The sequence below is a fragment of the Hypomesus nipponensis genome, chromosome 15, assembly GCF_054491055.1.
Source record: "Hypomesus nipponensis isolate SF chromosome 15, ASM5449105v1, whole genome shotgun sequence".
In the NCBI taxonomy this organism is placed as follows: Eukaryota; Metazoa; Chordata; class Actinopteri; order Osmeriformes; family Osmeridae; genus Hypomesus; species Hypomesus nipponensis.
In genome coordinates this window covers 8,522,911-8,548,182 of record NC_140375.1, presented here as the reverse complement: position 1 = coordinate 8,548,182, position 25,272 = coordinate 8,522,911, and the positions used below count along the sequence as shown (strand labels likewise).

The 25,272-nt window shown below is 49.5% G+C and overlaps 1 protein-coding gene across 3 annotated transcripts; it reads left to right on the top strand.

The window, feature by feature from the left end:
- The first annotated feature begins 372 nt into the window (after nucleotides 1-372).
- snx19b (sorting nexin 19b) lies at nucleotides 373-13,985 on the top strand. Of its 3 annotated transcripts, XR_014729894.1 has the most exons (13): nucleotides 373-464; nucleotides 959-2,576; nucleotides 2,740-2,884; nucleotides 3,243-3,343; nucleotides 3,989-4,108; nucleotides 4,193-4,317; nucleotides 4,405-4,498; nucleotides 4,859-5,045; nucleotides 6,463-6,592; nucleotides 10,979-11,163; nucleotides 11,571-11,658; nucleotides 11,897-13,196; nucleotides 13,400-13,985. XR_014729894.1 is itself a non-coding variant. In XM_084673715.1 (12 exons), exons 2-12 carry the CDS (start codon nucleotides 987-989, stop codon nucleotides 12,018-12,020), a joined length of 2,889 nt encoding a protein of 962 aa, XP_084529841.1. In that variant the 5' UTR covers nucleotides 373-464; nucleotides 959-986; the 3' UTR covers nucleotides 12,021-13,985. The 3 variants fall into 3 exon arrangements, 2 of the variants coding, with proteins under 2 accessions (XP_084529841.1, XP_084529842.1); XM_084673715.1 differs by having other exon boundaries at nucleotides 11,897-13,985; XM_084673716.1 differs by having other exon boundaries at nucleotides 387-464; nucleotides 956-2,576; nucleotides 11,897-13,985.
- The last annotated feature ends 11,287 nt before the right edge of the window (nucleotides 13,986-25,272 follow it).

Sequence of the window (25,272 nt, the reverse complement as noted above, 5' to 3'; positions counted from 1 at the left end):
CCTTAGAATAGCATCAACATTCGTGTTTGTAGTTCAATTTTCATCCATTATTTTTTTCTTCATAAAAAGCATTTTACGCATACCGATGTGGAGCAGATAAAACGTGAAGAAACATGATCTGAAACAACCTTATATGAACAACCATATGAGTGGGTGTGATTGAAAGGGTATGCGGACCGCAGTAGGATTGAGCTGCATCACCCCTGCTTCCATAAAATTCCATATGTGTTTTGTTCAATATATTGTAAAGTGGGTATTGTTATGGCCTGGTTGCCAATAGCTTGGATATGTAGCAAAATCAATTTTCTGAACCTTATGGGCTATTGATTTTTTAACCCCCACTGCCGCGGCTGTTAGAATACGTCACGATACAGGAAGTAAACAAACAGAAGTTGCTGTCAAAAGCTGTCACGATGATGATGCTCCTAGGAATCTCGAAAGAGTTGTAATGACTGATTTTTGTCGTAAGTGGGAAAAAAAGACAGCTAGTTGAAGTTGCAACATGAAGTTACGTGTTCAGATAATGTGTTTTGGATTTTTTTGCAGCTGGTTATCCAATAATAGCTAGTGCTAAATAGCTAACGGTATATAGCTAAGCTTGCAAGCTAACCTGTTAAGAAAGCCATGTAGCTAAACCAGCCAATTCAGTGGCTAACAGTTGAACACGTTACACTTTTCTTTTGTCGCCTACTAGTTAGCTAACAACTTGGTTCATTTACCTATCGAGCCCCTTCTGCACCCTAGCCAGCAAACGTTACCCTGTGCTAGCTAGCTATCTAGATAACTGCACTGCTTCGATAGCTAAGGTAACGGGACTTGTTTTTTTCCGGAGTTACAACATCCCTTTCCGTCTTAAAAAAAAGTCCCCGTTATTTATATATGCTAAAACTTGGCTTAAACAGGACACAGCCAGACTTAATGCTGGCCAATAGGTTTACACTGTTCTCTGTCCTAGCAGGCACAGCTGTGGTCCATGAAGCCCCTGCATGTCCCAGCTTGAGGCAGCCCAGGGGCAGGGCAGCATATCTGGGATGCTGAGCCAGATGAACCTGCTAGGACTGAGTGTCTTGCTGGCTTGGCTAGTGTTGTTCCACCTACTGGTCGACATATGGCTCCTGTGTGTGTTCACCAGTCTGCTGGTGGTGCTGGGGGGCTGGCTGTGCTCTCAGTTTGTGCTGAACTCAGACAACCTGCTCCACGTGGAGAGGTTTGTCAGCTTGGAGGAGACCCCCCAAACAGCCGAAGATGAACAAAAACTAGACATGGAGATCCAGAACACCATCAGGAAAATCGTACGGGACTTTGTGTGGTCTTGGTACAGCACGGTGTCGTCGGAGTGTGAGTTTGAGGTGGAGGTTCACAATGCTATGTACTCTATGGCCCTGGAGCTGAAGAGGCGGGCTGGGCTGGTGGACCGGAGAGAGCTGACCCAGAGGGTGCTGGACCTGTACGGCTGCCACTTGCAGAGCTACCTCAGGTCCCTGGAGGTGCTGGAGGAGCAGGGCGGTGACGAGGCAGAGTGTCTATGGAGGGTGTACTCCAGAGTCAGCTGCCCCCACCCTGCCCTGAAGAGCTCAGCCACAGAGGTGAACCAGGCACGGGCCATGGTGGACCTGCTTCTTCAGGTGCTAGTGCCCGCGCCACACCTGGAGACCCGTACAGGAAGGTTTGTGGTTGGCGAACTCATCACCTGCAACGTCTTATTGCCCCTCATCTCCAAACTGTCCGACCCAGACTGGCTCAACATGCTCATCGTGGGCATTTTCACCAATTCAGCTAAACCAGCTCCGCCCCCGCCTGAGTCCACGCCCCCTCTCCAGGAGCCGCCGATCCAGCAGGAGGAACCTCAGCAGGAGGTGGCCACCCCTCCTTTCCCTTTGACCTTCTGTATCCAGCCGGTCACACCCAATGACATGGAAGCAGACACCCCAGAGCTCGCTGCCTATGACATCATCGATTCAGAAGAGCTGTACTGCCCTCAGATCCTGGAGGAGGAGGAGCCTCGACCGTACCTGAGGCAGTACCGGCGGCCCGGGAAGTCCAACCCCTTTTACCAGGAGACCGACTCTGACCTGGACTCTCCCCTCACAGACAAGAGGAGCTCCATGGAGTCCCTGCTCATGATTGGTCCAGATGAGGCGCTGGCTGACCGGCTCCGGGAATGTGCCACACCAACTGACGTCAGCAGTGTGGTGGACTTGGAGGACGACCTCCAGTCTTACCCCGGCCTATCAGAGAACCTGTCCTGCCCCAGGGTTCACCTGGAGCATCCTGAAAGCTACAGACCTAATCTGGGGTCCTCTGATCCCGCTTCCTCCTCCAGCCTGAGCAGCCTACAGGAGCTGGACAGAGACAGGGAGAGTGTCGGCACGTCGGATAGAGAGCTGCTGCTGGGGGTGCCAGAGGTCGTGACTGTGGGGGGGACCCTGCCCTCCCCCCAGGCCTCGTTCAGCTTCCAGCCCCTCAGCAGTCCCGATGGACCCATCATCATCCAGAACCTCCGTATCACTGGCACCATCACTGCCATGGAGCACCGCGGCACCAGCTCCCATCCCTACACCCTGTACACTGTCAAGGTCTCCTTACTATACATTTACATGCTGTACGAGACATCAGCTGTGTGTACTGTGTTTATATGTATAATCTGTGTATGTTTTAATGCAAGTGTATACAGTGTTTGTGTAGATAATGTATGTGTAATATGCCAATGTGAGTGTTTAATACGTGTGTGTGTTGCAGTATGAGACGTCGATGGGCTGTGAGCCCCCTGCTGCAGACTCTGACCAGTCAGTGGCTTACCACACTGTCAACAGACGCTACAGCGAGTTCCTCAACCTGCAGACCCGCCTGGAAGAGAAGCAAGAGCTACGCAAGATCCTCAAGAGTAAGAGTCTCTCTGTGGAGATATGAGGATGTGTGATAGGGTGGGGGGAAAAATGTATTGACATTTGAATCGCGATTCAGATTGATTCCCTTTTTTTATATATGTTTTTTATTCTTGTACTTTTTATTTTTGTTTGACAAAAACACTTAGCTTCCTATCACAGTCAAATATGAACAAGTAACACTAAACAACATTCTTGAATCAAATGTAAGCATATATTGCATCGAAACCCCAGGAATTGAATTTAATTGAATCGAATTGTGAGGTACCAAAAGATTCCCACCCCTAATTTGTGACATGTCTGTATTCTCTGGTGGAGATGTGAATTCATGTGACCAGTCTGTACTCTCTTGTTTAGGTGTCAAGGGGCCAAAGAAAGTCTTTCCAGACCTGCCTTTTGGAAACATGGACAGTGACAGAGTGGAGGCCAGAAAAGGCCTGCTGGAGACCTTCCTGAAGGTGGGACCTGGGATCAGCACATCTTCAGTACCTTGCATTTGCTCTCTCACCTTTCACACAGAACATTATCTTGAAAGTTCTGTCCACATTCTAACAAGAGTTCTTGTCGGTGGACTTCTAATATAATCAACAAGTTACATTTTGGTAGCCTGGCTGCCAGCCCAACTTCTCCCTGCCCACAAAAAAATGTGGTCGGGAAGTTGGGTCTGGAGGGTCTCGTATTGGGAAACAACTACAGAAAACCAGAATCTGGGCGTACCAATGAAATTGTCAGGGCGGGCTTTATACGATGATGGACAGATGATCAACAGTAACGTAATCACCCACGTCACAGAAGAGCGCTTAAGTTGAATTCGTTTTGAACAAACAACATATTACGTTGCTCTGATTGGTTGTAGGGCTACCCAATTGAGCGAAAGGCATTTGTTTTCCAGGCTCGTTTGAAACACGCCCCGTAGTCAAAGCCCAACGGAGAGTTCTCAGACTCATATTCTGACTAGAATTATGAGTATGACAACGTCAGGCTAACATTTTGGAGCACTCAGGTGGTGTTTGAGACAGTATTATTACTACTACTAGTTTCTTTCACACCCTTTGACCACCCTCACTAATAGTGGTCCTCCACTTCCGTGTGCTGTGTCGCAGCAACTGTGTAGCATCCCTGAGACTGCCAACAGCGAGGAGATGCAGGAGTTTCTAGCGCTCAACACAGACGCCAGGATTGCCTTCGTCAAGAAGCCTTTCATTGTGTCACGCATAGACAAGGTACCGTTCTGACTCTGGGCCAGTGTGAGGCCTTTGACCGGATGATGTTATCAGACCGTGCAGATGAACTGTGTGTGTGTGTAGATGGTGGTGAATGTCATTGTGGACACGCTGAAGACGGCGTTCCCTCGTTCAGAGCTGCAGAGCCCCACCGAGGACACGGACGGAGACACGGACGGAGGGAGGAGCACGTCTGACAAGAAGAGCCGGTACGCAGGACCACACACCTGGACAACATCAGCACACAGTTGGTCTAATGATAATCATGATGATGGTGGTGTGTGTGTGTGGTCCAGATCACGCCTGAAGTTTTCCAGTAAGATGGCTCCTGTCCTGAATGGCTCTGATGTCAGGGCCCAGGTGGTCTATGGTGTTGCTGACACCCGACCGGTGAGTACCACTGGTGCACACTAAATAAATAACATTTTATGGACATGTTTTAGATAGCCATGAACACCAAGACAGCATCATTCTCCCTGATTGAAGCACAAAGTCTGTTCCAGAGGAGAGAAGCTCTACATAACAACACGGTACACCACACACACCACACACCACTACATTACCAGTACTGGGTTAGAGTAGCCCTACCCTCGATCTTCTCCACCACCACTGAGTATGACTACCCTCTATATCTTTTCCATCAGCTCTGTCGGTCTACGGTTTAGTAATCACCTAATGATCACCAGCAGATAGGCCTAACGCTGGTTACGCAGGCATGCCTTCCCCTCAGTGCCGTCTCCCTGTGCCCAGGTGTGTGGCCGTCAGTCCCTGGACCACCTGGAGGCCTTCCTGAGGGAGCAGGAGAGGGTGGCGGGCCGGCCGGGGGGGACTGAGCTGGGGCTGGAGGGGCAGCAGGACGGGCCCCCTGTCAGAGGAAAGGCGGAGTGCTGTGGCTGCCAGCAGAACAGCGTAAAAGGAGCCACTGAACAGGACACAGGTAGACCCACACTTGACACAGGATGATTGACGCTGACTGTCTGGCTGGTTGATGCTGTCTGGCTGCCTGTCAGTCTGTCTGGTTGGCTGGCAGACAGTGTTACAGAGGTTGTGTGGGGGATTTCTAAATACTTCAGATAGTTTCACTTCGGAAAAACCAGTTCTTAAGGTTTACAAACCTGGTGCTGGTTATTGGGAAATTGTCCCATCTGTCATGGGCTGATTCGTCAGATGTCATCTGGTGGATTTTTTATGTCAGTTTGTGTTTGGGGAATGAGGAAGGAAAAGATGAGCAAGTAGACCAGACTCACCAAGCTCGCTCGCTCGCTCTCTCTCTCTCTCTCTCTCCCTCCCTCCCTCCCTCCCTCCCTCCCTCCCTCCCTCCCTCCCTCCCTCCCTCCCTCCCTCCCTCCCTCCCTCCCTCCCTCCCTCCCTCCCTCCCTCCCTCCCTCCCTCCCTCCCTCCCTCCCTCCCTCCCTCCCTCCCTCCCTCCCTCCCTCCCTCCCTCCCTCCCTCCCTCCCTCCCTCCCTCCCTCCCTCCCTCCCTCCCTCCCTCCCTCCCTCGCCCTCCCTCGCCCTCCCTACCTACCTACCTCCCTCCCTCCCTCACACAGGGCTGTTCCACACAGGATTGTTCCATGACATCCTACCTTGTTGTTCCTACCTCATCACTTGACGTGGGACTTGTCTACCTCTCTTCCAACAGTGAAATTTATGTTTTTCAGGTTATGATTGAATCCAGGTGGCTTGTTTGATGTCTGGGGAACATCTAACTGTAGGGGAATGGTTCATACCGAGGCCAGAGAGTCAGGGTTATGTGTCTTACTCTTTCCCATTGGGCAGACAGTCAAGGTTAAGTGTATTGCTCTCTTTAAGTGGTCCAGACAGTCAGTGCCAGGTGTCTCCCTCTCACTGACCAGACAATGTAGTGTGCCTTCCCTGTTCAGTGATCTCACAGGCAACAGAAGTTGCACTACTTTGACCTGCAATGTTACACCATCGCCACTAGATGGAAGTATTATACCACATGCTATATTCATGCTAAATCACATTCTAAACCATTCCTCTTGAATGTAATAGCAATCATATCAAGCAGCACAAATACATTGGACAACTCGTGTTTTGATGCCAAATTTTATGTCAGGAGCAACACTTATAAAGAAATGAACTGGGGAAAGCAAAGACTTCTACTGACTTGTACAGTGATGGAATGACGTGGCTCTCTCGTCGGTGGAAAAACAACCTGGTTCTTAGAAAGTTTGCAAGCTGGACCAACCGGCGCTAACAACAGCCCCGAAATGAGTTTGCTTTGGTGTAAAGGGTGTATCAGTGCCAACACAGGAGCCTGAGGAGTGAGAGGAGCACGGGGCTACCGGACACTTGCTGCTTGCCCTCTAACTGTGTGTGTGTGTCCACAGCCTCTGAGACGGCCCTGGCAGATACGGCGCTGAACATCGTGTGTGTGGTGATCAGGGACCAGTGGAGCTGGCTGTGTAGTGAGAACTTCCAGAAGACCCTCCGGCTGCTGTTTGGAACCCTCATCAACAGGTGAGCCACACCAGCACCAGCACGCTGACACTCTGAGGACACACACACACACACACCATGCTGCTGTGAGAGTCGGCACTGACCCGGCCTTGAGCTGGTGTCCTTGACCTGGAGAGGACTGTGCTGCTCATCCATGTTGCTGTGTAGCGCTCAGGAATGTCAGCCGGGTCAGTGGCAGGGGCCAACACAGCGTTTGTATGTGTGAGGCGTGAAGCGCTTCTCTTTCCAGGCGCGAGTGTTTTATGGAACCTGGCTGCTCATTTCACTGTGAGACTTCAGTTATTTCTGAAAAATAGAGACGTTTTGGAATTCCTATCGTCCAACTTTCCTGACCCCGGTGCTCCTCTGGCGGCGAGCCCTCACCTCATGTTCAGCTGTTTTCCACTTGAGGAAAGCCATCATGTCCACACTGGGCCGGAATCTTCTAGCTGATGGAGCCTGTGCTATTGAGGACTGTGTGAGGCCTTCTAGCCTTCTTGGAGACCTTATGTGCAGCCATCATACAATAATACAGAATGGAGTGGGACACACACACACAACCCAGTCCTGGACTGAGAAAAACCCTGTGGTCGGCCACACACAAAGCCAACACACAGTGTGACACATGCAGTGGCCTTCCTTTGGCTACATGATCTGACTTGCTGTTGCGTTCTTGACAGTATGGTGCTGTCTGAAGGTTGTCAGAGGAGTCTGTCTGTCAGCTCAGTGCAGTCAGAGTGGAGAGAGCTTACAAGGTTTGTGTGTGTGTGTGCATGCATGCGTGTGTGTGTGTGTGTGTGTGTGTGTGTTTGTGTGTGTGTGTGTGTGTGTGTGGGGGGGGGGGGTCTGTCTGTCTGTCCGGGGAGGCCCACAGCCAGGAGGCCTGTGCTTACTCTATTAGAGATGACATAACCAGTTAGTGTACAGAGAGGAGATGCAGACCCTGGAAACAGTATCCATGCCAATCAATGTGTGTGTGTGTGTGTCTGGGATATGTTTGTCTGGAAGAACAGCAGGTTCTAGTCATAAACGGGGTGTAGTTTGAAGGATGTCTGGTTATATAAAGTGGAAAGTGGGACAGTGTAAAATGAGGGTCTTGATGGGGAGATATTGGGGTGTCTGGGAGGCTTGTTGTTCTGGCACACCCTTCAGTAACTATCTGTGTTTAGTGGATCTGAGAAAAGTCAACAAAGTTACAACTTCAACTTCAGCTCATTATCGGGTGGTTATTTGGTCCAGCCCAGAACTACTGTAACACTAGTCACACATATCCCTAGCCCTCCTCTCCAAGACCAGAATAAACAGTACGTCATATTCTGACATGGACACGCATCACTGCTCACTCCACCCCATGTTGGTGCACCTGTAATATCACACACACTCACATGCACAGGTTTCCTTCTCAGCACAGTGAAAGGTCCACTTGTAGTGGTGGAGCTGGCAGCACAGGGACAACACAGGGACCTCTCACAGCTCACCTCCCTTTTCCTTCCACACCCTTCCTTCCCTCCTTCTGTCCCTCTGCCTCACAACACCTGTCTGCCATAACATGCTGCTTTCTACTCCAATACTCCCAACTGGAATATTAACTTTCATAAACAATGAAAGGGCTGGGATAGATGGGGCTGGGAGCGTGGGGCTGGGAGTGTGGGGCTGGGAGTGTGGGGCTGGGAGAGTGGGGCTGGGAGCGTGGGGCTGGGAGCGTGGGGCTGGGAGTGTGGGGCTGGGAGAGTGGGGCTGGGAGTGTGGGGCTGGGAGTGTGGGGCTGGGAGTGTGGGGCTGGGAGAGTGGGGCTGGGAGAGTGGGGCTGGGAGTGTGGGGCTGGGAGTGTGGGGCTGGGAGAGTGGGGCTGGGAGAGTGGGGCTGGGAGTGTGGGGCTGGGAGTGTGGGGCTGGGAGAGTGGGGCTGGGAGTGTGGGGCTGGGAGTGTGGGGCTGGGAGTGTGGGGCTGGGAGAGTGGGGCTGGGAGAGTGGGGCTGGGAGAGTGGGGCTGGGAGTGTGGGGCTGGGAGTGTGGGGCTGGGAGAGTGGGGCTGGGAGTGTGGGGCTGGGAGTGTGGGGCTGGGAGTGTGGGGCTGGGAGAGTGGGGCTGGGAGAGTGGGGCTGGGAGAGTGGGGCTGGGAGTGTGGGGCTGGGAGTGTGGGGCTGGGAGTGTGGGGCTGGGAGAGTGGGGCTGGGAGAGTGGGGCTGGGAGAGTGGGGCTGGGAGAGTGGGGCTGGGAGAGTGGGGCTGGGAGAGTGGGGCTGGGAGAGTGGGGCTGGGAGAGTGGGGCTGGGAGAGTGGGGCTGGGTGGGGAAGTGCAGACTGAGAACAGAGTGTACTGCAGTTTGTGCTCAGGCAGGTCCTGCTGTCATCTGCTGAGCAGCTCCATGTGGTGAGCTGTTTAGCCAACGTCAAACGGGTCATTCATTCTGTGGTCTTCTGCAGGCCGCCTGCCAGGGCGAGCCTGGGTTGTCTACATCCAGCCTCACTGCTGAGAGGAGGGCTGGGAGGGGAAATCCCTCAACCCCTGCCCCCTGGGCCTCCAGCCCCCAGCCTCAACTCTGAGCCTGCCAGTAGGCAGCAGGTGGACAGTTTACAACACCTCAACGTGGTCTTCCACCTCAAAAGGAGTGGCTGTTATTTATTATAGTTTAGGTAAGAAACAGGACCAGCTGTTTTCAACATTGTATTTCTCTGACAAACGTAGCTCCCAACATGTCCCAGAGCAAAACTCGAACAACAGTTTTTTTTTTCTTCAAAGCAGTTCATCATTGAGTGAATGATGTGAGGGCTGCTCAACCCAGGATGTTAAAAGGAGGTTTTACAGTCTGAATTATTAGACCTACAATGGAGACCTTTCAGAGGGGGGAGACTGCTCATCCGCTCCTCTCCTCTCACCCTCCTCTGCTCTCCTTTCCAAATTCATACTGCAGGTCAAGGTTAGGTAACTTTACGAAACATTCTTGTATCCCAAACACCTCTATACCCCCCAAGTGCCCTTTTTAGCCTAAGAGACATTCACTCAACCAGAATTAGACACAGTAATCCTAGCTCGTTGTAGCCTAGTTTAGCCTAGCGTAACACCAGGGGTCCCTTGGGAAACCAGGACATTGACACTTCCACAATTAGCTTAGCGTAGTGTAGCGCCCCGGCCCCTCGGGGAGGACATGAAAGCCCTCCTGGAGAAGCTGTGGTCACGGCAACCTCCTCCCAGGAGGCTCAAGGAAGATATAGTTAGCTTCCTGACCAGTGTGTGAGCAGCAACACTATCCCGCAGGGTAACTTAAACCTGATGGGTGATAAACACTGGAGTTCCTGGCTGGCAGACAGGGAGGTGAGGTCGCTTCTGTTTGCATCCAGCCCAGGGCTCTACAAGAAGGCAGAGAGGTGAGGTCGCTTCTGTTTACAGATGACCTGGAGGACAGGAGAGCAGAGCTATGCTAGCAGCTTCATTGGTACCTCCAGAGGATCATGTCCCTCAGAACAGGACTGCAGTCCGGAGAACCAAGCTAAGGTCATTCTAGTTTAAATTTGGAGCCTGTTGATGTGCTTTTGACCAAATATGGCAGTGTTCAGTTCGAACAAGCATCTGTCAAGAGTCCACGGTGAGCCGGCTAAGTCATGTTTATGCATAAGCAGGAAATAGCCAATAATGAGCCCCTCTGATGACTGTGCCAGGTATGTAATACATCTCCACTTTATCCTGGCTTGAGGTGATTATAATGGGTCTTACTGCTGCGGCTTTATTATGGGAAGTGTGACCTCAAAGGCCTGCTGCTACAACTGTCTAGAACAGGCTGGCCTAAAGCTGTCCTAGTTCTAGCAGGGTTAGAGCTCTCTAGCAGGGCTCTAGCAAGGCTTTCTACAACAGGCAACACTAGAGCTGTCTCCAAAGCACTGCTTTAGGTTCTAGAACCACATGAAAGATGCATATGATCCCTCGTGTCCCGGTACCACAGACCCGTAAAATGACAAATGACACAAATACAGTTCCTCAAGAGCCAGCCAAACCCTCTCCAAAGCTGGGTCCTCTCTGTGTCTCTGGGGTGGACAGCGTCTCTGCTGGGTTTTCTGGTTGCTCTTAATGCCTTCCAGTCTGAAACCCAGGCTGCTAGTTCTCATGCAGCCTCACATGCCATTCGTCCACCCTAATTGGTTCAAGGAAGGCTGAGATTTTGCTTGTGTGACTGCCAGCGAATCAGTCTTCAAATGAAAATGGTCATGTCAGGTAAAGTGTTTGCGTGTGTCTGCTCTGTATGAGCGTGTGTGTGCATGTGGGTGTGCATGTGTGTGAACCTACAGTAGCAGGTTGGCACGTTTGTCTTCATGTTCCCCAGAGTGTTTTTGTACCATTGGCTCTAGGCGTCCTCTCACCATGGAGACCATCATCTGACTTCCTGCTGTGCTGTACGGTGTGTGATTGGCAGGTGGCTGGATGTGGGGGTGGCTAACCTGTTGTGTACCCAGTACTGGGTGGCATACCTGAGGGGGCTGCAGGAGGCCGTCTGGCCTGGGGGGTCACTGCCCGCACAGCCCCGCCCTCAACGCACCCCCCAGCAGAAGGTGGAGAGCAAGGAGGAGGCGCACAGCTGCCTCATGAGCCTCATACCTGGTAGGTACTGCACCATGCACGCACACACACACACACACACACTGTCTCTATATTTACTCCCTCATCCTATATATTAGGTCTGCTAGACTGTAGTTGACCTTGGATGACTGGAATGGCTGTGGCCACCTCTGTGTCCCCCCCTCAGCCCCCCTCCCATCCCCCCTCAGCCCCCCTCCCATCCCCCCTCAGCCCCCCTCCCATCCCCCCTCAGCCCCCTTCCCGTCCCCCCTCAGCCCCCCTCCCATCCCCGCTCAGCCCCCCTCCCGTTCCCCCTCAGCCCCCCTCCCATCCCCCCTCAGCCCCCCTCCCGTCCCCCCTCAGCCCCCCTCCCATCCCCCCTCAGCCCCCCTCCCGTCCCCCCTCAGCCCCCCTGGCCAGGGTCTAAATGTGTTGTTGTGTGTTTTCAGGCCTGGTGTCAGACATCCTGGGAGAAGACAAGTTTAAACGCAGCTGGAATTCTGTTCTAGAGTCTTTGCAGGATCCCAATATAAACAGGTGATCACACACACACATACACGCAAGCCCAATTACACACAAACAAGCATGGACACACACACCAAGCACAAATAAACAAACAAATGTATGTCAACACATGCACGCAAAACAAAGTGGAGGACAGGGTGGACTGCAGGCTTCAGCTGTCTGGCTCTCTTTCATGACATCATTGCTCTGCGCTCTTGATCCAGCTTAATGAAGGTGCTGACTTCCTCTATTCCTGTCCACTTCCCGTCAGACACCTGGTTTACAGTTTGAGGGACATCCTGCTGGAGGTCCTGGTTCCTGAGTCTTCTGAAGAGGACTTCCAGAAGACTTTGCTGCACAGTCTGTCCAAAAACCATGAGAAGTTGCCGCCCTGAGACACACACACACACAGCTGGACACTCACACGGGCACACACACAGACACAGACACACTGATGTATTTTCGAAGGATTTTTTTTTGACTGAAAGCATGTTGTACAGTGAATTAGTGATTCATTTTGAGTCCCTGCCTCCTGCGCCCTGCTTCCTACACCCTGCCTCCTACACCCTGCCTCCTACACCCTGCCTCCTACACCCTGCTTCCTACACCCTGCCTCCTACACCCTGCTTCCTACACCCAGCTTCCTACACCCTGCCTCCTACACCCTGCCTCCTACACCCTGCTTCCTACACCCTGCTTCCGACACCCTGCTTCCTACTTCTCTTCAGTCTCCATGTATCATCTCTCGTCTCCTTATCTGTGTCCTATGATAGTCAGGCGCATAGATGTTTCTGCCTATTCCCCTTATGGTCTTAATCACACAGATTGTCTTAAAGTACCTGACACTTTACAGCTGCTCAAACACACCACGGGCCAGCCTCATGTACATGTAGAGGCCCTGCAGGAAGGCAGTTTAGTAGAACCAGATATTTATGTTGTTTTAGGACCAGACACTCTTATCTTCCTCCCAGGGCCTTAGGTCTATGGCTCACAGCAGCTTGTTGTCATGGGAGACATTCTAGAAGGTTTATACAACTTCCAGAATGTTCTTCAGGCAGCTGTGTTGCACAGACCGGAGACAACGAATTCTTTAAAATTCTTCATCACTTTAATGTTTGTTTAGGTCTGCCTAAAGTGGTCAAGGTTGTCTTTATTGGAAGCGGCCCATTGGTTCCACTGTGTCAGACAGGAACCATCAATCATAGATACATTGAAATAAATATGCCAGACAGTATCAGGACACTGTTATGGTGTTAGCGTAGGGTCAAATAAGAGAGGCACTACTATGTCCTGACACCTGCATTCAACTTTACACCCCAATCATCCATTTTAATGTGTTTGGGATTTATTGTGATGTTATCATATTTATTTACATAATTTATTAGATTTATTGTAAATATTGATTGATTCCTATGTATTTAAAAATGCCAGTAACATTCCTTCCAATAGAAAGTCTTGACTGAGGTCTGCCTTGAAACATGACATCTGTCTTTGTGTCTGCCTGGCTGTCTGCCTGTCTTCATCAGGAACACCAGCCAGACAAGCAGAGACTGTCAGTTTGCCAGCTTTGTGTAAGGATAGCATGCACGTTATGGTACAAAGAAGTTTGTGCAACAGTTGAAGTTACATTCCTTGTGGACACATGTCCATGATTTGTTTCATACTTTGAAATCACCTCAAAACCGCCGTACGTCACCCCCTCTGTATGTGTCTTACAACCCCTCCTCAATGCCACGCCCACTGTTCACACATCTGAACTCTGACTCCATGAAAGGTGCCATTCTCACAGCCCCTACTGCTCCAGTTACAGAAACACTGAGGCCTGCTCATGCCTGCTGTCACGGCTTCTGTTAGGTTCTACATGTGATGTACCCAATGTTTACTCGGATGCCATAGTAACCAGTGGTACCAGAAGTGCTTGTGGCTGTCCATGTGTCTGCAGTGGGCCTCGCTGACTGGGGCTCTATTCAGACGTGCTCCATAGTCCACGTCAACAGGGCCAAGCTGCTGGGTGTGGATGTGATGATGAGCTCTGAATGGAGTCTGACAGACATGTCACTACCATTAAAGCAATCCATGGAAACATGAGCTGATCTTTGAGTTCTCATGAAATCTAGGAGGTTTTACTGCCAGGGGAGATCTGATCAAGTCCAGCTCCACACAGGATAACCCTCTTGTGTGCTCCCTGTTTCGTGGTGCTTGTTGACTCTGTTACCGCTGGTTCCTAGCCCCATGATGACATGACATCATGGATGCTGATCTATGAATGTGTCTGTACCTGTGAACTGACTTACAATGTCGAAACAACTAATGAAGTTCATGAACATACCTGTGAAAAATAAAGAAAATTTGAACTGTTACATGTTTTGTGGAACTGAACCCTGTCTGAGTCCAGTCTGGTTCTTCCTCAAGACCAAAAAGTCCATGAACACCAGGGACTGCCCATTCTACTCTACAAGCACACAACAACAATAATCTGGAGACATCCCATACTAAAAGCAGCCTGCTGCTACTCTAGGAGTTCTGATGAAAGAGAAGGAGAGACTCTAAAGGGATGAAGGCAGCCAGACCTCAGATACCTATACCACAGCAACAGAATGACCAGCAGCTCCACAGCTGAAGAGGCCAGAGACAGTAACCGTGGTGACAACATAGACATACCCATCTGTCTCCCACAAACGCCCACCTATCTCTCATACACACACATACCCATCTATCTCTCATACACACATATACCCATCTATCTCTCTTACACACATATACCCATCTATCTCTCATACACACATATACCCATCTATCTCTCTTACACACACATATCCATCTATCTTTCATACACACATATACCCATCAATCTCATACACACACCCCCATATATCCATGCTAATCTACCACTCTCTCTCACACACACAAATACACACAAACACACTCATACACACATTTCAATGTCACTCTCACAGACACAGCAGATGGAGAAGCCAATAAATCAAGGAGGTTAGAGGGATAGCCCTTACTGGGTCTCCAACGGTCAGATTTTCGTTCTTGGAAACGAACGAGAGGAATGCAGGGAACAACCTCCTTAATGAGTATAGCGGAGGGGAGGAAGACAGGAAGACAGTACTCTGCTGAAACGTTAGCCAAACTGCTCAATGTACTCCTGCTTCCTCCATCAGATCTCCAGCTGATACAACAGCACCCCCACTACCCTGGTACCCTACCATCTGGTACCTTTCCCTGGTACTTCACCACCCTGGCACCCCACCACCCTGGTACCTCACCACATGATACCTTTCCCTGGTATTCCACCGCCCTGGTACCCCACCACCCATCCATTCACACTTTCTGATGTAAATAAAGGCTTGTTTTTAGATCAGTGTGATTCTCTTGTCGGGCTGGATGGCCTCGTTTACATGGAAAACATGTGTTCCCATCTGGGGTTACGCAACTCCACAGCTCTGAACCCTCTCCAGTCTCCTGCAGGGGCTGACACGCTTCAGCCTTGGCTGTGTTCACAAGCACATTTGGGTTTTTACTCACTTTTGTTTTCTTTTGGGATCTTACATAATAACATCCAGACCCTTGCGCGCAGAGCTGAAATGCAGACTAAGACCGATATGAACGTTTGACTGTCAAGCTCATGGTAGATTACCGGAGAGACTGAGGCTGTATTTGATAGTTCTTTCTACGTCTCTCTGCGTAATGGATCACACATTACAGTACTGTTTCCCCACTTCCTTCCCTGACTAATGAGAAACCGGGCATGAAGGTTTGTAATCTTGATAAAGACCTTCTCCCTGGAGCCTGAAGTGTGAGTGATATTCACACCTTGTCTCACACATGTCAGTCTGTCTGACTGAAGCACGTGGATGGGACTCAGTGCTGAACACTGTTGAACATAATGACACTGTCAGACACTGCCTCAGTGCTTTCGGTCCCTGTGTAGTTGCTGAACAGCGCCCTCTGGTGTTCACTGTCTGCATCTTTGGCTCTGTGTCAAGAGTCACTGCAGAGTCCACTTACTCCCACACACAATGTCAAGAAAGACAAGTGTGGTCCAAATCTGAAGGACCGATTCAACTGTTCTGTTGAGCTCCACTGCAGGTTGGAGAGACACTTTACTAAATGTCTGATTGGGTCTGTGCTGGTCTCACTGAGTCAGAGATGAGCCCTAGACCAGGCTGACGAGAACATTTTTCTCCACACACTTCTGTATAACAATCTCTGCACCAGCCAGGTCTTTTGTGTGCAGGTGAGCACGTTTTCCTCTAGAGGGAGCTGTAGTCAAACAGGTCAAGTTCCAGAGCCAAACGTGTGTTTCCTCTTTCAGCCACCAGGGGACAGTGGAGGACAAGATGGGAGGGATCCACCTGTTACTTCAGTCAGTCACTCAATCACTCAGTCTGTCAGTCAGTCATCCAGACAGCTGATCTGTATACGGTTATTCACATTTTTGGGAATATTAACCCTCACTTCACTACTCTCTACCTCATTATACCCCCTAATCGCACGACTTTATTACTTACAGGTTCCAATCTGCTGCCTGTGTTCTACTGTCCCTCTAGGGTTCACACACTGTTTGGAGCTCTGTCGTAGGTTTTAAGTCTGGTCCACCTCCATCTGAGCACAGCGTGAGCATCCGTGTGTCGCAGTGCGCAGGGGGAGGAGCCTCTCCACTGAGCTGGTGGCCTGCACCTGTTTGTCTCTCTCGTTGCATCTGTCTCACTCTCACTGCACTTGTCTCTCTCGTTGCATCTGTCTCTCTCTCACTGCACTTGTCTCTCTCGTTGCATCTGTCTCTCTCTCACTGCACTTGTCTCTCTCGTTGCATCTGTGTCTCCCTCACTGCACTTGTCTCTCTCTGCATATTGGTTCAAATTTGATAAACAATAAGCAGGCTGAGCTGCCCGTCTCCTGCAGCTGTTCTCTACTTCTACAGTTCCTGGACCAACAGAATCCCCTCTGTTGAAGTTAGTCTCCCCCAGCCAGTGGGAAATGTAGTGTTGCTGCCAATAAAAGATTGTAAATCTGCTTCAGGGACACCCCAGACCTTTACTAAATACAGACTCTCTCTCTCTCTCTCTCTCTCTCTCTCTCTCTCTCTCTCTCTCTCTCTCTCTCTCTCTCTCTCTCTCTCTCTCTCTCTCTCTCTCTCTCTCTCTCTCTCTCTCTCTCTCTCTCTCTCTCTCTCTCTCTCTCTCTCTCTCTCTCTCTCTCTCTCATACACGTAAACATACACACAAGTGTTGGTCAACCATCTCCATAGTAGCCGCTCCAGTTTGGTCTACACAGCTTGTGCGTACGTCAGTGGCATCTGCTAAGAGCTTCATCACTGTTTCCCACCACGCCATTCTAGCAGGAGGAGATCCTACACTTACATGACGGACGAGAAAAGTTACGGGAAAGGATTTCAAGATGCATAGTGCTCTTGCCTGAAGAAGAGAGAGAAAGTGAGAAATACAGAGAAAGGCAGACAGGCAGACAGACAGATGGAGGGATAGAAAAAGAGAGAAAAAGAGAGAGACAAATGGCTTCTAAATGGTTCTCTGCTGGTATGTCCTGGTGAAGTTTCCCTGATATGGTTCTGGGAGAGATGAAACCTCTTTCTCTCTTTCTGACTCCTTGCAGTGGACCTGAGCCATCTCTGCAGGAGTGCAGAATCAATCTGGCCATCAGCATCACCATAACAACCCTGTCAGGGGGGGGGGGGGCTGCTCAGGAATTTGCCTTGACCACCCCCTCCGCCCCCCTTTCACCCCATGCCTCCCCCCACCTCCCTAGCACCCCCCCCCACACTCACACACCTCTAACCCACTGTTCATCTCCAAACCCCCATCTAATTTCGAAACCCCTCCGTCTATCTTTATCGAACACAGCTGCTGTCGACTCCAATCTCTGCCTCTCCTCTCAGCCCTGGCCTCAGCTGGCACCCAGATCCAATCAGAGGAGGGTATGGCCTCAGCTGGCACCCAGATCCAATCAGAGGAGGGTATGGGACGAGGTGCCAGTTCCTAATCTAAAGTGTGGAGATAGGAGCCAGAACTGCCCCCCCACCAGACCACTCAATCTACCATTCTGGAGAGCAGATGCCTCACCTGCTATCTGCTCTCATCTTTGCTGACTGGGGAGAGGGGAGGGAGAGAAGCTACATTTGCAATGAAACAATCTCCAAACAGAATTTGATTTATGTAAAACAGGCGACGTGTCACTCTGGATTGTCGTCTCAGAAACCTCCTCTCCAGCCTGTGAGCGTCTGTGGTGACTGCACTGCTCATCCCGGCTGAACAACTCTGCTCTCAACATTTAGCAACTTTCAAATTACATTTGTGTAATTAGAAATCACCGTAATCACTGTGATTGTATGAATTCAGGCAGACAGAATGTCATTCCATCTGACATGTTGCAGCAGACAGATTCTACTGGTCAGTAGTGTTCCAGATGGTTTGTACAAGTGTATACATGTTTTCTACTGGTAGGATATCAGTAAAGATTCATGACTACACTTTTGTACTGGAGTCCCCCCTTCTCACAACATGACATAGTTGACCAATTTGGCAATGAGAAGTCTCAGAGACAGGTTTCCGTGGGAAAATTAACCTACCAGTTCTCAGCAGCATTGTATTCCCACCCCTTGCTATTCGCGTGCAGTGGGAACCACTAGTAGACCTCCAAAACCACATCTGCTGGAGTCCACGCTGGTCTGGTGTGAACCAGGAGACCTGAGACACGGCTATCCATCCGTTCGTCTGTGTGTGGCGGTCTCACCAAGCCCTCGCACTGATCTCCCCTAATGAAGAGTTTCTGATATCTAGTCTGGGAAGACCAGGCTGGGATCGCCTTTAGGGTCAGTGATTCTGGATAGGAGAGGAGTGAAGAGGAGATGGGAGTTTTTCCCCTTGCCACATTGCTAAGTCAGAGGGATTAGTTAATCAGCTGCACCTGTTGGACTGACTGACTGGAGCTGCAGGGTTCTGGGACTCACAGACTGGTCCGTGGGAATGAGGGGGTCTGGAGCTGGGGTGGGGAGTTTGTGGTCTGGGCTGGGGGGCTGGGTAAGGGTCTGTGTGGGGGACTGGAGGCCTGGGGGTGTTGGGTGTCAAGACTAGGGGTTAGTCCTCCCTGGAGAGTAAGAGGCTAGGACAGAGGAGTGTCTGTAGCCATGGCTGAAAAACCTGTTACTCTGAGAGTCCATCTGAAGGTAACTGTAGTATCCAAGTGGAAATTACTAGAGACACCGTCGTTCTCCAGCAGCTGCGTTCTTTCACCCTGAGAGGGAGAGCTTTTTCTGCCCTCATTAATCTGATTATACCATCGGTCCTTGTAGGATTCCTCTGCTGGGACCAACATTCTTCTTCTGTTTGACTGGAGAGTGTGTGTGTGTGTCATGTCTGTAGTGTCAGTGTAGTTGTGAGTCAGGTTGGCTTCAGGGCTCATGGTTCAGGGTCTACCATCACTGTAAACAGCTTTATGATGTAACATAAGAGCAGAAGACCTACTGTACCATGAGGAGATCAGACACTATCAGAGCTATTAATAGTAAGATGGTGAATGTGATGATGAAAGTGGGCTGCGAAAACGTGACTGGTGTTACCTCATGCTTGGTCATGTGACCATTTTGCAGCCTGACTGACCATCATGATGACATATTTACACAAGGAGAAGATGAAAATGATAACCTAATTAAATCCAAAATGTCCAAAGTAAAACCTGCAACAGAGAGAAAGGCAAAGAGAGAGAATGAGAGAGAGGCAGAGAGAGAGAAAAATAGAAAGAGACGGAGTGAATAAGCAAGAGACAAAGGGAGAGAGAGGAGAAAGAGAAGGGGATTTTGGGTTGCTTTGGGCTGGTGGGGTGGGGCAGAGAGTAAAACACAGCCAGGCGTGAAACTGTTGGTTTTGGCTCACTTCCTGCATGGCTGCTGTAACGCCTGCGGTGGGTCTGGAACTCTGACCCCACCCCTCCTGCACCTGCAGCTGGATTGACAACTGGATGACGTCTCTTGGTAATAGTGTTTACCTCACTCCTCGATGATGTCACAGCACTGGACGAGGGGGTGGGGAGCTGGGGCTAGGGGCTGGGGGCTGGAGCTATGTCTGGGGGCTGGGGACTGGGGACTGGGGGCTGGGGGCTGGGGGCTGGGGGCTGGGGGCTGGGGGCTGGGGGCTGGGGGCTGGGGGCTGGGGGCTGGGGGCTGGGGGCTGGGGGCTGGGGGCTGGGGCTATGGCTGGGGGCTGGGGCTGGGGGATTGGGATTGGGGCTGGGGCCGAGGGTGGGGGCTGGGGCTGGGGCTGGGGCTGGGGCTGGGGCTGGGGCTGGGGCTGGGGCTGGGGCTGGGGCTGGGGCTGGGGCTGGGGCTGGGGACTGGGCCTGGGGGCTGGGGGCTGGGGGCTGGGACTGAGGGTGAGGGTGGGATCCTTAGCTAACAGATGTGTTTCTGGTTTGCACAGCTGTACAACCTCAGTCCCCCCATGTGAGAGCACCATGGACCAGGCTCCTGTTACAACTTCCCCTCAGGAGGGAACGGACGGTTCTCCTTCGTCTGCAGATACATGTCCTGATGTCTCCACAGAGACCCTAGCTCATCTGCTTCATCTATAGATGACATGATGATGTGATTTGGTTGTTTTGTTCTCTCGGTACTTGGCGTTCCTTGTTATATAAACAAAGATGACCTCCTCCACAATGTCAGACACAGGTGACCTCAGCCAGTGTGTCTGAACACACGTGGGTCACTATGTCAACCTGGTGTGAGTTACACGAATGCCATGCTAGTGATGCCCGTGCCTGTGATTAAGATTTCAAGATTAAGATAATCGAGACGCACACAACACACAGCACACAGACAGACAGGGATTCCTGGAATTGTAGTTAGATATTTGTGAGAGCATGTGTCCCTGATCACCTCACAGTGTGGGTGTTGTGTAGGTCGTCCAGGGAAGCAGCATCCAGGACATCTTGTTTCCCAGCGGGTCAGGTGACAGAGGGGCCCAGTGTTGGGGTTGTTGTCTCACCACACAAAAATTGGCATGTGGCTCTTTGTTTCTCAATATGCTGGGAAGAAACATAAATATTATATCATTTTAAGACCTCTGAAATGTTTTTGTTATTGTAAAAGTTGCATACTTAGTTTTTTTGAGGTCAGCCAGAAGCTTTTTCGTCCGTTTTGACACCCCAGAAAGAGTCAGAGCAAACACAACTTTTTCAATTTCAGAGCTGGCTGGCTAGGTTCAGGTTGGACCGTGATAGGCTAGCTGAGATGCAGTTGGGCCATGATAAACTGGCTGAAAATGGGTTGAATGTGAATAACCTGCTGGGATAGGGATGGGTTGTGATAAATTGGCTTGTATAATTTGAAGGGAAAAGTATAACAGTATTAAATCTGTTTAGGACAAGTGAACTGCCCAACACTGAATATATTTTCACCTGCCAACCTTCTCATCCCATAATAGGCTATCAACTACCACAGTCCAGTTATGTAACTGCTTGGCTGGACTTGTTAGTTAGTTTGCTCCAGGATTACAATGACTCTTATTAAGTGACTCGTTGCTCTTTTAGGTTAGATATAACGAAGCTAAGTCTTGTACTCGCTGTGAAATATTTTACTGTTGATTGTTCTTCTACAGGTACAGTCCTGCACTTTTGTGGTTCATGTTGTTTTAATTTGTAACTTGTATAACATGCTCTTACGGTTCTTCCCTTTTGGCACTTATTTAGCTTTTTCACAATGTATGCTTCATGTTTTGGCTAATTGCAATGTTTGGGACAATCTCGTTGTTATGATCAGTGACCTATGCTCTTTTGTAAAGCTCTCTCTTGGAAGTCGCTTTGGATAAAAGCGTCTGCTAAATGAATAAATGTAAATGTAATGTAAATGTAACATCTGTTCCATTGAATCAGTGTGCTGGCAGTGGCTGATCTAGGACTGGGCAGCAGCCTGCAACAGTGTAGAAAGGAGCAGCATGTATACTGTATACAGTCTGAGCAGTATGTAGTATGTATACAGTCTGAGCAGCATGTATACTGTATACAGTCTGAGCAGTATGTATACTGTATACAGTCTGAGCAGTATGTATGTTTACAGTCTGAGCATTATGTATACTGTATACAGTCTGAGCAGTATGTAGTATGTCTACAGTCTGAGCAGTATGTATACTGTATACAGTCTGAGCAGTATGTAGTATGTCTACAGTCTGAGCAGTATGTATACTGTATACAGTCTGAGCAGTATGTAGTATGTCTACAGTCTGAGCAGTATGTATACTGTATACAGTCTGAGCAGTATGTAGTATGTCTACAGTCTGAGCAGTATGTATACTGTATACAGTCTGAGCAGTATGTAGTATGTCTACAGTCTGAGCAGTATGTATACTGTATACAGTCTGAGCAGTATGTAGTATGTCTACAGTCTGAGCAGTATGTATACTGTATACAGTCTGAGCAGTATGTAGTATGTCTACAGTCTGAGCAGTATGTATACTGTATACAGTCTGAGCAGTATGTATACTGTACATGGGAATCCTTGTTTTTAAAAGTTAGTTTACGCTGCTAGGCTGTAATGGTTTCAACAGTAATTCATTATGTACAACGCCCAGTTGGAGATGTGGTGAAGGGGATGAGGGGAAAAGGCAAGAGGGTTTGTAATAAGTGGTGTAAAAAAATACAGAAAGGTGATCCTCTGAGTTTCGCCCACCCCTCCCCCCCCCACCCCTGACCCCTCTCTGCAGCTCAGCCCCTGTGTTTAATGAGCTGGAACAGTCCCAAAGAACTAACCAGCTGGACCTGAAACACTAATATTACATATATTATCAGATATAACATCCATCCATCCATTCATACATGTATCTATCTGTCATGTACCTGCCTGCCCACCTGTCTGTCTGTCTGTCTGTCTGTCTCTGCCCCTCTCCAGAGTTCTCTTTCTCCTCAGCCCTCCTGAGATTCACACACTGGAAGCAAACACCCAAGAGAGGGCTTGATTAATGAACAAAAGATTCCTGAGCTCTCAACACAGCACTTCATCTCTCTCTCTGACTCTAATGCTATTCATCAATCCATCCACACACACACGCACACACACGCACGCACACACACACACACACACACACACACACACACACACACGCACACACACACACACAAACACACACACACACACACACACACACACACACACTGACCCCTGAGTACATAATTTTAACACAAAGATTTCACCATCCTGATCCACCCACCTTTAGGCCACTCCAAGACACCATATCTCCCCCTATGCACTTCCAGGACAATATCTCTCCACCTCAGGGGAATGATTAATGATTGTGATTTTTTACTGTACCCTCCCAATGTGGAACGTGAATTACTGTCACCTCCAAGACAGGTAACATTCTGAAAGGCTTGTGTAAGTGTGTGTGTATCTTTGTGTGAGTGTGTATCTTTGTGTGTGTGTGTCTTTGTGTGTGTGTATTTTTGTGTGTGTGTATCTTTGTGTGTGTATCTTTCTGTGTGTGCAGTTGTGAAATGATGTCTACCAGCTCTCATCTATCTTGCTGCCATGCTGTCTCTCAAACATGCAATCTGTTCAACTGAACTATTATTATCCTGCTGCAGCAGACTAAGAACAAAGCTATATGTCCTCCCTCATGTGGCTGCAGCTGAGTTCAACTCACCCTTGGGTTTAACCCTAACCCTAACACGTCTACAACATCCCATGTTATCACGTACCAGGTTAGTGCTGGTAGTTCCAGACAGCTTATCCTAATCTGGGCCTGTCCTTGGTTGTAGGTGTCAGGGTGGTGCCACTGTGGCACTAGTGTGGTGCTAGCATGGTGTTCTTTCTTGTGATGCTAGTGAAGTGCTACTGTAACTGTACTGTACTGTAAGTAGAATTGGTTTAATTCACTCAGTGTTAATACCACCCACCTGCGCCATCGAAAGCTAGCAGGCTGAAGTGGTGTTAGTGAGAGGTGGATTTTGCGTGTGAATCAGGAGTTTGAACCCCGGTGTGGGTAAGAGATGGAGGAAATGTGTATTGAAAGTGATGTGACAACACCTGTGACACAAGTATGTTCTTATTGTCGTGCCAGCGTGGTGCTAGTGTAGTCCCAGCAGGGTGTTTGCGCATGGCTAATTAGCCATCAGTGTTTGGTTTTACAGAAAGTAATGGCTCCCAGGTGCTCAAGCTCGACAGAGTCCAGACCCAGGAACAATCCCCGTAGTCTGCACAGGGTCACGGAAGTCACACTCACTTTAGAGGTTAATTGTTGAAGATTTACGACAGGCTGACCTTGTAAGGTCTAATTTAACACAGACTGTTCATGCCCTTCGTGTTTCTGTTAAAGACACAGTTTTGAACTCTAGAAAGTGTCAGTTCAGAAGGTCCCAAGGGCCAGGAGCCTGGCAGAAGGCTGACGTGAAGGCCTCACAGATCGGGGCTGTGGAATAGCTCTGCTACGGCTCACCTCTGACCCCTCTACCCAACACATGCTATCTTGGCCCAAGTCTAACTTGAATCATCAGATCATGATAGCATTGATGAGTAGGAAGCTAAAGTGAGATGAAGCTAAGGCAGATGCCGGGGACTAATTAAGTGATCTTTATTAGCCACACATGCCTGCATATTTTCACATGTCTGTGTGGATGGAAGCCACATGGTTGCTGGAAGATTCTTCTCTTCCATTAGAGATGATGTGAGGATCAAATGTGTCACTGTTTACTTTTGATCCTGGAGATTTTGTTTTTATTTCTGGGTGAGGCAACAATAAAGAAAGTCATTTCTTCTCGGTTTCACATCTTTTCTCTGCACCTCTCCTCTCCTCCAGGATTCCTGTAATAACAGAGGGCTTTCAGTGGAGCTACACTAGTCAAACAACACTATATGCTTTGTCTGTTGCAAGTTTGTCTAAACAGCACTGTGCTATTGAAATGTTTTACAAAAACATGTTGAGTTGTTAGTTTACCAGGCAAGGGGGAGGAAAGGACAGGAGAGGATTGATTCTTTCCTAATTAGATATTATTACAAATGTGGTTCTCTTCATAAGGTGATGGATGAAGCTAGTTCAAAACACAGAGAACTGAATATTTTCACTGCTTCATCTCTATTCCGCGCCTCTCCTCTCCTTTCCTCTCCTTTCTTTTGCTTTCCTGTAGTCTGTTTTCCTATTCTCCTACCCCGGCCAGCTCCTTCTCTCCATATCCTCAGCTAGTGGAGCCTGTAATGATGTAATTTTGCTGAAGACAGGAGTAGTTGTCTTGTTATAATCATTGTTTATGTCACTGACAATGACCTCAGTTGTCTTCTGTTTGTGGCATCACTTTAGGTCTCAACACCTGTCTGCTGTGTAGCTCCAGTCTCAGCTCTGTCTGTATCATTAGTTGCTCTGTCTCCAGAGCCTGTTGCTCTGCCTCTAGATCCAAACTGCCATGTCTCAGTCTGACTAAGGACTCCCCCGAGTCTCATAGCAGCACTTAGCTGCCCCTCCCTGTTAGGCTAATGGCTTGTTGGATATTAAGCTGCTGCCTAGGTCTGATGGATGGGCAGCTGACTGTGGCGGAGGCAGAGGGATGGGTGGGGTCTGCAAATCCTTATTGATTACTTCCATTACCTCAACAGCAATCAATAATCTGAATTTATGGCTGGCATAAAATAGGATTGGTGTTTCA